The following is an 11,555-nucleotide window of genomic DNA, read 5'->3' as shown; positions in this document are numbered from 1 at the left end:
AGATGGAAAGGGGGACTTTGCGAGTGCAATATAGCCATTTCCCCCCTCTTGCCTGGGGCCCAGTGTAGATGTGGTGGACCCAGCCCCAGACGCCACTCCGTGGTTTGGCACGCTCTGTCCTTCAGCCCTCTCACTGTTTCCAGCTGAACCAGCTCCCATGCAAACACATGGGCAACCGGTGGGTTTTCTTATTTAGTTGTCGGTCAGGAGTACTTAATAATATTCAAAAAGACAGTGCGACATATCATCCCGTGCTTGCCAAAATATGATCCCCCCCCCTCTTTCTTCTCAACATTTTCCCCATCTACGTTTTGGGAAGAGTGCAAGCAGATGAAAAGGAACAGATACACAATGGTGCAAACTTGGCTGACACTTAGTGAAGTATTGAACAGACGGGGAATAGGGTAAGAACGGAGCACAGAGGACGGGGATTGCCTTTCAGGAGACTGGAAGCGGAAATAGTTCAAATACAATGGCCTGTAATGCAGCAAAAAGCATAGGCAGTGATGTGGCGTATGACTTACTCGGATTGATATGTCCTCACTGACCCAAATGCTCTCATCCCTGCCTCAGCTTTTTGAAGTTAAATAAACAGTGTGTCACAAGATCCTCCTTATACCACCCAAGTGCTACAGTGTGTGAGAGAGTCTCTGTGTGTGTCCGCAGTGCTTGTGTCTACAGTTTGATTTGTGGGTCTGTATGCATACTTATTGTATGTGTGGACACGGAGAGACAGATACTGTGTGTTAACGTGCGCAGGAATGTGTTCGCCAACGAGCAGCGTGGATGTGTGTGACATGTCTGCAATGACAATGGCGGGTAACAAATAACGCTGACGCACACTGTCCCCGGTCTTGATCCTGCTACAATAAAAAAGAGTTGGTCCTTTGAACATTTTAATTAAACTAAACGGGACCATCCCCACCCAGGCCTATGAGTTATGTACATCTGAAGACAAACAAGACCATCTTTTACAGGGTAGACATCAAATACATGTCTTTTTTATGTCACCCTGGGCCTGCATGTTGACTTTCATTATTTCTAAAATCCATCTGGAATTTTGATGGGAATGTTTTGAAGGAAAAGGCCTTGAAACCACAATGCAGGGATGTCTTGAAACAAAGGTCTCTGCGGTTTTGTCTGTTTCTCGTGGTGAACAACAGCCCGGCAGTCTCTGCGCTCAGATAGCTCATGTCTGTAATTTTAGTTTATGCCATCATTATTACAACACGTTAGCCGTTTTTCATGTAGTTTCTTGGAGGAAAAAAAAGCTGAACTGATGGTTTATGTGTTCTTTTAAGAAACAGTACTAAGACCATAAAATTTAAAGAAAAGAGAAAGGGGCTCTTAAGACTTTTAGGCTCTCTAGGCAAAAGTTTGCTGCAGTAAAATGATAGTTTTCTTTCTCTGATTACATCAAAGTTGTGCTGTTTAAAAATAAAAAAAAATCTGATTTGATTGGGAAAAAAGAGACAATGATAAGCAGGTACTTACTTGTAGTGAAATTTCCCTCATTTCTACCCTAAATATGACTTCAAATCTAATATCAGGAAGAATTCAAATTTAGGACATGTAAGTGGTGCTAATTGAAAAAAGATTGGTCCAGTAAATGTCTAAGATTAAAGTGGCCTTGTCACTAAGGAACTTTGCTTTTGTGACATTCTTCACATGAGAAAAGTTCTTCTTTTTCCAACATTAAAACTTTAGTGGAATTCATAATTTAAGTAAACCGCTGATAGACTGTAGCTGTCTGTCATGTGGTGACAATTCCGGAAAGGCCCTGCAGCTTAACATAAATGAGAAGCTGCTGCATGGAAACAGGAGGCTAAAGCTTACTACTAAAAAATCAAGTGTGCTCAGAGTGTCAGAAGGAAAAAAAAATAACCGTTAATTCCCATAATAAGATGAAAACAGTTGTGCAGACTGACCACGATAATTCATCCCTGGTTTCGGAAAGGACTGTCATGCAGCAGTCCCAATTCAATGAAAAGATTTATCTCTGTCTGTTTAACCGGATCGGTTCAGCAGGGTCTTGTTGCCACCAGAGGGAGTCTTCTTAGTCAGACTATGGTTCCCAAAGGAGCAGACTGCATATTCTGAACATCTGCTCAAAATTCACATCACTCTGACTCAAAGACCAAGAAATGGGAATAGTGATGTTTTGTTTATGTTGTTTGTTGCTCATGCATTGTAGTGATAATCAAAGTGACTGACAGAGCCTCACTGAAACCATAGTCATTTATCAGGATTTAACTTCATTATTGTTAGTCATTATTAGTCATATAGTGGGACTTTTCGATTCAAACAGCTGGAAAGCCATTTCTCGTCTGTTTGATTTTATGGGACTCACTGTTGTGGTGGAGCCCATCCGGGGAGCCCACACTGGTGGGGCAATGCCCAGTGTTGCAAGCGCCTATGGGCTGCAGGCCTATAAAAGGCAATTTCACTTGGTTTCTTTTAGTTTTCTGTACAACAACTACACGTGCTGAGCTCAGTCTGGAAGCCCGTCCCATTCCCTGCATATCCATGCTGGAGGAGGAGGAGGAGGAGGAGGCGTGCAGCCCTTTTGTTACCTGTATTAGACTACCTGGCTGTTGTAAGTTAGTAACAGTGAGTTTAAGATGTCTGCAAAAAAATAGATACAGCGAGCGGTTTACAAACGTTCTGAACAACAGAAAAGCCACAGGGTTTGTTGGGCACTGCAGTGTGCGCAACTAGTTGATTTTTACCTGCAAGGCGCAGCAAGTGGGAATTTTAATTAGGCTCTACCGTCAAAGTAAGGACGAATAGGAGGCACTTCCTCCGAGAACTCATTCACCTTTCAAGTCCTACCCTCTCTCAAGTTTCATTTTGGAGTTCTTAGGCACCTTTCAGGTCGTCATCAGCATCTCACCTGTCCCGGTGGACCATGGATTTCACACGGTCGAACATTTCCAAGGAGCTTCAGCTTGATGTCGCGGAAAATACGCGGTCGTCGTGCATCTGGAAGGGTTAGGAAACCTGCCAATGTGAACGGAACGCAGCGTGACCACTTTATGTTACAGTGCATGGCCTCTGGACAAAGTGGTAACGATCATGCACAAACCCCTCCGAAAGCGGAGTCTCTACGTGTTCCTGTGTTTTGGCATCATATATCTCAGACTTGGGTGAGTTTTTATTACCTCTCATTACACGCAGAGACTGTCTTCCTCACATGCGCAAACTTGAATGTGAAACTCACTGCGACAAATAAACACAGAGGAGAGATTCGGCTGCCCTCTGACCTCAGTCATAAGCATGACGTGAAAAATCACTTTTTATCAGGAGTATTTTTTAAAAAAAGTTTGAATTACTACATCCAAACGCCTGCACCTGCGGAATGTGTTGTGCGTAAAAGCTGCAGATCAGAGTGATCAGGTCTCCTTCCAACAGACGGTAGCTGTGATCGATTCATGTTCACCGTCAGAGTTAGTTAACCTCATGAGACTCCTTCCCCTTTGTGGTACAGGCTCATTTGAGCCGCTGTCTCCGCTCCAGATCCAGCTCACCCCTGCATACCTTCATTAATAGCGGCAGACTGAGCTGTATTTCCACATTCCATTGCCCAGACGGAGTTTTTACCTGTTTTGCAGTAGCTCACCTTGATGCATAAACACAGAAGGACGTCTATCCTTTGCTTGTTAAACATATTAGAACGTCCAGGAAGACACACGATGACAAAAAAATCGTGCAATTTTGTCGAGATTGTGTGCGCATGGGACTGTTAATGTCGTAAAAAAGCTTTGCTTGTGAAATTTTAACTGAGCTAAAAAGCAGATTTATAATTTTGCTGATGCACCTTCTTAAATTTCAACTCTACGTTTTATATACTCGAGCAATAAGCTTTAATACATGTAAGTAAGCAGCAGTGGATACCTGGAAAAATTATATTATCATTTGTATTTTTTGACACAAACAGATTATTCACAAGGAGCCGTCAGTTTTACGCACCACTGCATTTTGTTTCTAGCTTAATTGCAACCAATTACGCATGAATTGGAATAATTAGAAGATATTTACTGAAATTAAAGCTGCCTCCAGTCATACATTTTTCATTTTAAATCAGACTGGTCAAGCTTAAACATCTTCAAGGCCTGATTTCATAGTGTTTTCTGAGATTCCTGCTGCCACAGTGAATCCAACAACACACAAGTGTCAGCCCTCCCTGAGAAGCCTGTAACCGACTCCAAGTTCCACACATGCTCATATCACATTACAGTAGCTCCATTATGGGCTAAAAGTCACCTATCTTCGTGTTTACTAATCCCGAGCAGTTAGCTCATTCCTTCCATCCTTTTACTTGGCCTAAATCTTTCATGGTACCCTCTTCATTTACAATGACTGGAGCCTGCAGGTGTTGAGTGAGTCACGATGCTGTGGCGATAAAAAAAAAAAAAAAAAAACAAGAGAGGGAGAGAACCCTGCACTCACTAAACTCTGCACCAAATCTCCAAGTATTTTATTTCTCTGCTCAGATCCAATCTCGTGAAGCAGGAGTGCTATTTTTATACGTTTGCTTTTACACTGATTTTTAAAAATTATTATTTTTTAAAAAATCAATCCTACAATCTGAGGAAGTTCTTGTTTAATTTTACACCGGGGTCTGAAAATGAATGTTTTAATGTTATAGGATGACAGCCATCTAATCTGATCAGGGCCAGCAGACAGCAGAAGTATTACAGACGCCTATAGGAATATTATAGTCTTACCACAGGATCTAATAAGGTCACTCAAACACATATTTGAGTGCCACTGAAACACATATTCGTGTACCACAACCATGCCTCATGTTTCTGAGGAAATGTGATAGGAATATGTACTAGAGGACATAATACTGTAAATGCCCCAAGAATGTCATTTTATAAAAGAATGTGATAGCAGATAAGGAGATTTCTTTCCAGCAGTCTAATAACGTTTTATGCTCACTGTCACATACAAGGATCATAACTGTCACGTTAGAAAGACTTCATTGAATTAACATGACACCAACTTGTTGATTCAAAATGACGCATCCTGCCAAAGAAATGTGCAGATCATATTTTTTTTTTGCACATGGAGCTGTGATGATGGTGTGAGGCTCAAGCAGCTCCAGCGTCTATGTTTGTTTATTTTTGGCTGGATGGTGGGTTGGGGTGGTGTTGGAGGGTGTGCGTATGTGTGTGTGTGTGTGTGTGTGTGTGTGTGTGTGTGTGTGGGGGGGGGGGGGGGGGGGGGGGTGATGATGAATGAAACCTCCTGCACGTCCAACGGGGATCGGATCGGTGTCACCCTATTGTCCCGTTGTGGCAAAGTGGGCGGATAGCAGTGTCTCTCCCTGCCCAATGGCAGGCACGACTCTCATGAGAGTGGAGAGAGGCACTTTTCTGCCATGCAAAATCCCTAAAACCATCATCATTCCGGCTCGGGAACCCACAGTACTGTGTAACAGCCTCCGCTTGCTGAGAGATGACGGAGCCAATCTCAGCGCACACACGGCCCTGGGAGCTTGGAGCTGCGTAGAGCCACCGCACAGAAGAGACGGAGACGCACAGCAAGTTCTTTTTTGATCCTGTGCGAAACGGACTTAAAGCCGGGAATTAAGGGAGTTTTTCATCCTGTCCGCGTCGTCTCACTCAATCCGAGCGTGGCCATTTGCTCAATGTCATCATGATCATCCTCTCGTCGCGCAGTGTACTGCTGTCAGTCTACTATCCGCAGATCTTCCTGATCCTGACGAGTGGCAGCTACCTGTAAGTTTGAGCCAATTAACGGCTCCATAATTAACTTCGGAGACTGCGCGCTCTCATCCTCAGCAACACAAAGACGCACGGGTTTGGTTTTAGTCCTGTACGAGCTTCTTGCAGGGCAACGAGCTGTATTTCCTTTGTCTTAATAATTAATCGTCGTTTCAGAGATGATTTTGTTTAGTTTTCCGCATTCACAGATTGAAGATTCAGCTGAAGTTGTTCATATTGTGTCAGCAGACTGTAACGGCGCAGGGAGCAGGCGTAACTAAAGTGTAACTTAGGCTGTAAATTTAATTTAATTCTACGAATTTATCACACACATTTTAATGCTACTCAAACGTAAAATCCAACAGCGAACACTCATCAGTGGAAACATCACCCGAGAAAACGATCCACGTGGGAATGTACTAATTAGGTGAACAGCTCTACGCTCTAATGGCACATCCACGCGGACGAGCATGTGTTGTGAGTAAGCACCGGTGGTTTGTCTTTAGTTGCTGAATTGCAAACACTTTGCAGGATCAGAAAAATCAGCCTTTTTGGAGCTGCTACATGGATACGTTTTGGCCACAGAGTGGCAGAGATGTTCAAGACAATTGCATGCGCAGAAATGTATTTCACTGCGAGGAAAATTCAATACAATCTGTGCACTTTTACGCATGCGAGCACCGTTAACCTGTCAGAGCGTGTGAAAGATTACCGTCGTGCATTACCTCACCTCTCGTTAATTCAGACTATTTCGATGTTATCGTTTCAACCCACATCTTAAAATATCCTCCTGCACTATGCACGTGATTGACACTATAATGCGCTGCGGCTTTGAATTAAACTAGAAATCTCTTGAAGGAGAACACTGGCTTTTCTTAAAAGTTTCCAAAATAATTACTCAACCATGCTCCATCGCTCCTTCCTTTTCTGCCCGGAGACCCCAAACCTGATTCTGAAATAGATGTGGTTTTTGGTTTTCAGTTAAAAGTGGGCTACACTACTAAGTATAGTGATGGCTTTCACATCAAAGCTACATACCATTGTTTGTTTTGATTATTTAAGAATATTTTCTGTTGAGCACTGACCACAGAATATGTTATGGGAAGTACAATTCAATATGGATTCAAAATAACACAATGCAGTTTCCTCAAAAAACACAAAAATTATATTTTTGCACGTTAAAGTGCAAAATTAGTAGATGTGTAGGTGGCAAAGTTATCAGTCCATATAGAGCTCAGAGGCCACTGTGGAGGAATCTCACACTCCATTTTCTAGTGGCTTTAAATAGGACTATTTTCAGTTTTACTTGTGTCACACTGACTTAAGCATTATGCGTGTGCAGATACAGTTTAAAAGTTTGTAGTTTAAGATTTCTGTTTTGAGTTAAAAAGCTTTGGTGCAGCGCTGATCTTAAACTCATTTATAAATGAGCAGCAAAAGAGGAAAATCACATTCAGCACTACAATAACAGTTAATTTCCTGCTCTTGGAAAAAGAAGAGTATTTATTCACTTAGTTAAGCTGTGTCTCAGGCATTTTGTGAGTGCATTCCTGGGTAGAAAATGCATGCCTGGGAGCTTAATAGTGTGTCAGTAAGGTTCAAAGTGTTCCATGTGATGGAGTAGGTGGCTGCAAGCACACTGTATGCCGTGACGTAGACTATAGATTTCATCCCAGTCCAAACTGCACTGGCATGAAATCTGTAAACTCCTCACTACTGATACTGGCTGCAACTGAAGCTCTTCCCAAGAAATTAAGAGTCCGTGTTTTCACATTGACAAAACTTGTGACTTTAACACGTTTCTTTAAAAAGAAGCTGGAACTATTAATGAAAAAAATGTGTATCACCTCTTTGTTTAAGTGAAATCCTGGTGCAAAGTTAGCTTAATTTATGACTTTACAGCTAATAGCTGCTGCTATAGCGTCTAAATGTTTTAGTTTTACAGTTTTTGGTATGTGTTGTGTGTTATGTGTGCAAGGCTTAAAGTTTGAAAAAAATCCCGCAAAAACACCTGTTGCTTTGCATTTAACACATAAAACTCCTCTCATCTTTCTACAACTTCACCGCTAAGCCACAATCAAATGTTGTCAAAAATCGTAACACTGCACAGTTTCGTTTATTAATTTTAATTGTACCACGTATTTTGCATAAACGTGACAGCCATTAACTCCAACTGCAGCAGCTAAACAGACCGACTCTGTCACAGTGTGTCTATCTGATGGGAGATCTGTGCGACTGTGGGCGAGCTTGTCCCCAAGCTGCTGGCATACACACAGAGTATACGCTAAGCAAACAGAATCGCATTTGTGCACTTTGATGATGCAGGGATTTAAAAGCTTAGCTCTGGAATTCCCTGTTTGGTGTTGTCTGATGGCTTGGGTAGCCCGTGGTAGACTGTGATCCTGTGAATTAGCAGGTGAAGGACATGAGAAAACAACCAAGAGAGGAGGTTATAAAGAGCTCTGTTTGTCAGATGTGAAAATGTCAGTGCTGTCGCGTTGGATTTCAACCGAGGAACGGGACTATCAGAGATAGAAATGACTCAAATGCATTTTATTGCCTTTGGATTTATGCAAACAAACCAATCCTATTCATCCTTAACATTCATTATGCAAGAAAGTGGATTTCTCCAGTTGCATGTTACTTGTCTTAATGAGCTGCCCTTTTAGTTTGTACAGACTGGATGTCATCGTTGCCATGAACAACCACATATACAGCAGAGGGTCACAGAGGGTCAGAGGAGTTCAAGCCTCTTTAGCAGCACAGAGAGCAAAGAGGGATTGAATGCAGCAGCAGGCTGCAGTGTTTACTGTGGACACAGAATGCACCTGATGAATGTGTTGTTGTCTTAATACAGTTTTCGTTTTTAGTTGCTTTATTTGAAGCCACAGCCTTAAATAGGCAGTTATTGTAGTGATGCACATGTTTTGCAGACCAAAACGAATTATGTGCTTTGTCCTATCAACATCTGGCTGTAGGTTTTTATTTGGAAATACACATCTTAACGTGTTTACTGTAACTGGAAAAATACTTAGTTGTAACTTTGAGAGCAGGGTTTGCAAAATCAGAAGTTTACACAATGGCACTTCCCATTTATATGCTTTGTTGCGCTCCCCTGACTGCAAGACCAAGAGAATGTGTGCAGTTCTCAGTTTGGTAACAGATACTCGTCTCGTGGCCTTTAGGATTTATTTAAACTTGTGTGTTTGCAGTAGAGATTTATCTTGTTCTGTGTTTGTGAAGGAACTTTAGCAAGAAAGAGAATGTGGTTGACAGAGAGTGGTATCTAATAAACGATCACATCTCAGTTTTTAGTCAGGGGTCTCCGACTGTGAACTAGAATCTGCATCCACGGGACGGTTTCTTCAGTCTCTCAACTTCTCTTCCTCAGTGTCTCTCCCCCTCACCCGTTCTTCCATTTCTCCCCATACATGCTGCCATTGCTTTTCGCTGACACACAACTTGCCTGCGTTAGTTTGCCCCGTTTGTGGTCAAGCCTTTGGAGGTCGACGTCATACTTCAAAGGCGCTGTTTGCCTCCACGCTCATTTATGGCTCCCTGTCCCTGACATGTTTGAAAAGTATGTATCTACATGGTTTCGAGGGCTATAAACAGAATCTTGGAGAAAGTCGTCGCTTTGTTTAGTTGTACTCCGTTCTGCCTTTCTCAGCGGTTGCAAAGCCATCTCAAACATACGCTTTAATATTATCACGTCGAGTGATCAGATGTGTTGGGGTCTCAGAGGAGAACTGAGGAGGAGGCGTGCCGTTTAATACACAACACGTTAATACCCTGCAAATTGAGGCGACCAGTGTTGAAAACCGTACATATTTCAATTCAAACCAGTCTTAGGATGTGGCTAAAGTAAAAGCAGTCCCTTGGAATTTATGGGCAGCACTTTACACCCTGAGTAAGTTCCATGCACATAATTACACAAATCATAGGAAATAATATTTTTTGTGACATTTGGTTACATTTACAGCATAAGACACTGGGAAAGTGTATGTACAGTATTTACATAAGAGTCTGGCAGCTGTTCACACCACCATGTTACCTAACAATTAACACAAAAACCCCAACTCAGTCCTCAAAGTCTCGACATCCAAACCAATGTGGAATTGCCTTTTCAGTAGTCAAATAAGCATCTTGTTTTCTTTCTTTGGGCTGTTTTAGCAAGTTTCCTCGACTTTTTAAATGTTTTATACTGGATTAAGTTTTCAGCTGTTTGATTTACCTCTAATCCATTAAATAGCAATACTTTCATGCAGTACAGCTTTCACTTCACTACGGAATGTACATCAATCACCGGTTGAATTGAATCCTGTTCTGGAGAGTCTCACACAAGTGAGTCAGTCTGACCATCCTTTGGAAGTTCTAACTGAGTTTGTTTGTGTGTGTGTGTGTGTGTGTGTGTGTGTGTGTGTGTGTGTGTGTGCAACCTGCATGCGTGATGGTGTGTTGCTGTGTGCGTATGTGTCTGTGTGTAAACTGGCTGCGTGTGCATGGATGCATGGATGCATGGATGCATGTCTGCGTGTGTGGTGGTGTGTTTCTCTCACCTCGGCAGGGCCCTGTCCTCGGTGGTGGCTCTGGGTGCCAACATCATCTGCAACAAGATTCCGGGGCTGGCACCTCGCCAGCGGGCCATCTGCCAGAGTCGCCCAGACGCCATCATTGTTGTGGGCGAAGGCGCCCAGATGGGCATCAATGAGTGTCAATACCAATTCCGATATGGACGCTGGAACTGTTCAGCGCTGGGAGAAAGGACAGTCTTCGGTCAGGAGCTGCGAGTAGGTCAGTCTGGGTTCTTTCACAAAAGGGAAAAGGCGCAGTGTGTGATTGTGTCTGTATTTGCGCTCTAATGTGTGGCTGTCCTCATGAGCAAGTATTCAAGGTTTTGCTGTTGGAGCTGTGAGAATATTTTTGCTAGAATGATGCAATTTCTGTAATTTCTTCAGTGAACACATTTTGTTCAGGCTCAGACTTCGCTAGAGTTTAGGTTTAGCAACATCGTAAGATTCGTTTTTAGTTAGTAGTTTAATATGGCATCTTCTACCCTGCATGATTCTCTGGTTGTTCGATCATAGCAAGTGTGTGTAAAGTAGCAGAGACATGACAAAACACTTGGACATGGCTAAAATGACCACTTCCTTACTTGTGTGTGTCAGTTTGGTTGTGTTTGGCTGGTTTCTTGATGTGAGCAAAAAATAAATTGAAATAGTCAAGACAATAAAATCAGATTTTCACTCAAGAGGACACCACAGAACTACTTAGTAATACAAGATCAAGTTTAATTGATGATGTACATTAGTGGCACAAATCTTTTGAAAACATAATGGCAGGCAAAGTATGGTTTTTAGGCCCTTTGGCCCTGCGGCTTTGTGAACGTTGCCTGCTTTTGAGACTGATTTGCTCTTAACTGTTATTTAATTTGAGAATGGAAATACCAAAAATGTGAGCCACTATTAAAGATGCATTCACTGACAAGTATTATATGTGTAGTGTTGCAGACATGGTTTGAGTATGTCTTCAGTTTGAGCAATTTACTGTTTTATGCAACTGACAGAGAGCAGAATGTACCTTTAACTCCAAAGCTGTTTTAGCAGTAATGTAGCAGAATATCCAGGTTGATGAATTTAAGGTTGTAAATGTTCTGTCATTGCTTGTCAGTGTGAAATATCTGTGATTGTCGCAGGTTTGTGTTTGTGTGCGGTGCTCATAGCAATGAATAACTAAAAACACACTGCAAAAAGGGATAATAATTTAGAGGTTGTGTGTATGTATGATGCTAAGCAGAGAGTAAAAACTCTGTCTGCAGCCTGT

The 11,555-nt window shown here is 42.2% G+C and overlaps 1 protein-coding gene across 2 annotated transcripts in view; it reads left to right on the top strand.

Moving 5' to 3' along the window:
• The first annotated feature begins 2,473 nt into the window (after window positions 1-2,473).
• Window positions 2,474-11,555, top strand: part of wnt7bb (wingless-type MMTV integration site family, member 7Bb) — a 30,750-nt gene continuing 21,668 nt past the window's right edge. Inside the window, exons 1-2 of one of the 2 annotated variants that reach the window (XM_035954613.2) lie at window positions 2,474-3,146; window positions 10,300-10,526. In XM_035954613.2, coding sequence (XP_035810506.1) covers window positions 3,076-3,146; window positions 10,300-10,526 — 298 coding nt within the window. In that variant the 5' untranslated portion in view covers window positions 2,474-3,075. Of the gene's footprint in view, window positions 3,147-5,268; window positions 5,748-10,299; window positions 10,527-11,555 lie in introns of those variants that run through there. The other variant, XM_023284190.3, reaches the window with a different exon arrangement.

Source organism: Amphiprion ocellaris, chromosome 3 (genome assembly GCF_022539595.1).
Source record: "Amphiprion ocellaris isolate individual 3 ecotype Okinawa chromosome 3, ASM2253959v1, whole genome shotgun sequence".
NCBI lineage: Eukaryota > Metazoa > Chordata > Actinopteri > Pomacentridae > Amphiprion > Amphiprion ocellaris.
The sequence above is the reverse complement of the archived record's forward strand: the minus strand, read 5'-3'. Positions and strand labels throughout refer to the sequence as shown.